Source organism: Sinocyclocheilus rhinocerous, unplaced genomic scaffold (genome assembly GCF_001515625.1).
Source record: "Sinocyclocheilus rhinocerous isolate Xijiao unplaced genomic scaffold, SAMN03320098_v1.1 scaffold980, whole genome shotgun sequence".
NCBI lineage: Eukaryota > Metazoa > Chordata > Actinopteri > Cypriniformes > Cyprinidae > Sinocyclocheilus > Sinocyclocheilus rhinocerous.
In genome coordinates, this window is record NW_015635053.1 from 242,440 (window position 1) to 244,440 (window position 2,001).

General features: G+C 38.1%; 1 protein-coding gene across 1 annotated transcript in view; it reads right to left on the bottom strand.

Annotated features, from left to right (window-relative positions):
- LOC107746511 (neuron navigator 1-like) overlaps positions 1–1,648 on the bottom strand; it is a 39,919-nt gene extending 38,271 nt beyond the window's left edge. The window contains exons 1-2 of the mRNA XM_016560752.1: positions 1,588–1,648; positions 601–936 (exon numbers count right to left, since the gene is read on the bottom strand). Coding sequence (XP_016416238.1) covers positions 601–936; positions 1,588–1,648 — 397 coding nt within the window. The remainder of the gene's footprint in view (positions 1–600; positions 937–1,587) is intronic.
- Between the last annotated feature and the right edge of the window lie 353 nt (positions 1,649–2,001).

Consider the following 2,001-nt stretch of genomic DNA (forward strand, 5'->3'; position numbering starts at 1 on the left):
CAGTTTACCTAAATTTACATATATTTTAAATATAATACATATAGCTTATATATAGGCTATGGATTACAGGTAATGATGTAGTAAATAATGTTCAGTTTCTTGCACAGACCAATCGTTTTGCTTCATAAGATCTCAATATATCATCAGGAGCCACAGGTGTTAATTTTGTGTTGCCTGATATGCTTTTTTTTTACTCTGACAGTGACGGTAACCATTGACTTGCATTTTACAAATCACCAACAACCACAATTTCAGCAAAAAAAATCTGTTCAACTGAAGAAAAAAAAGTGACCTACATCTTGGCCTGAGGGTGAGAAAATAAACAGCTAATTTTTATTTTTGGGTGAACTATCCTTTTAAATAAAAAAAATAACTGAGAACTCAGTTTATTCTCCTGAGCTATGAATGAGCAACCTCTGAGCAATAAAAGTTACCTTTGAGACAGTACATTTGGGTCATATTTGTTCATTAGATCATTTATGCCTGTGTTGGCAGGATTTGGAGACTGGAACGTCATGGGAGATTAACGACATGTGTTGCATGTTTCAGGGTGTGTTTCCATACCATTAGATGTATGTGTGTGTGTGTGGCATCACTAACCTCCTGGCACTTTGAGCATGCTCTGTGAGGTGTGCGTGATGGGGGAGGTCACGCCTACAGGAGGGTTACGGCTCTTCTTCAGTCCGCTGGGCGGGTGGCCAAGCGTCTGCGGTTTCCTCAGCTCACCCTTGACTCCCGTGTCATCCTGAGATCGGCTTTTTTTCCATTTGCTGGACGACTCCGCCTTAAGGCTGCCTGTGTCGTATCCTCCCTCATTCCGGCATTGTGCCTTCCCCTCCTCGCTGTACCAGGAAAGGCCACTTTCAACCAGCGAGCGCTTCTCAGCATCGGTGCGCAGCTGTGGGAAGAGTTTGTGTGAAGATAAACAGTCAGTGACTATTTCAGTGTAAAATTTGATAAAAAGTGTAAAAAGAAAAGAACCTAAGGCACTAAAGTTAAAGTCCTTTTTTTTTTCTGTGTAAATGTGCTAGACAGATGATTTCTTTCCTATTTGGAAACTCTGTTATTCCATAAATAATATAAAATTAATATTAAACACAAGACAACATGATACAAATTATTTTTGTCATTTTTGTCTAAAAAGAAAAATACAATATAGCACACTAAAACTTATGGAAGCCTGTTTCCACCAAAAATAAATGACTGACTGACTGACAGACAGACAGACAGACAGACAGACAGACAGACAGACAGACAGACAGACAGTTTATATCTCAGAATTCAGATTTTTCTGTGCAACTCCAAGAAAAAAAGTCAGAATTGTGAGATATAAACTCAAAACTGTGCCATAAAAATCTAAATTGTGAGATAAAAAGTCACAATCACCTTTTTTATTTAGTGGTGGAAACAGGCTTCCATAAACATCAGCATACGATGAGAACCACTCCGGTGAAAGGAAAAAGAAGCAACTGTTTTATCTCGACACAAGCCACCAAACATGGAAGTTTTGTTTCAGGGTCCTGCTTTGTGAGATGCGTTGTGGTGACATTCCAACACGAGCAGTGGAGATGAACAGAAGTAACGCACGCTGAGATAAATCAGCACACCACAGAACATCAGAGCAGTGTTTCTTCTCCAGAAGAACCATCTGTTAAGTTTTGGCTCTATCTATCACTGGGTTTAAGTAAAAGACACAAAACTAGCTTCTGCCTGCTTTAATGTGTGCATTAATGTGTGCTTTAATATGTGCTATCTATCTATCTATCTATCTATCTATCGTTCTATCTATTCTAGGCTGCATGGATATACAGAACAGAACCATACCGCCGCCAATCCAAACTGTATGCTATATCAATTGTCAATCATCTTTGACGATAGTGTTTTTTTGTGGACATTTTCAGCAAATTTTCATTTTTGGGTGAAATATTTTTTTTTTATGTACATCAAAAAAGCAAAAGCAAAACAAAACAAAAAATCAAAGCAATACAAAACAAAGAAAAG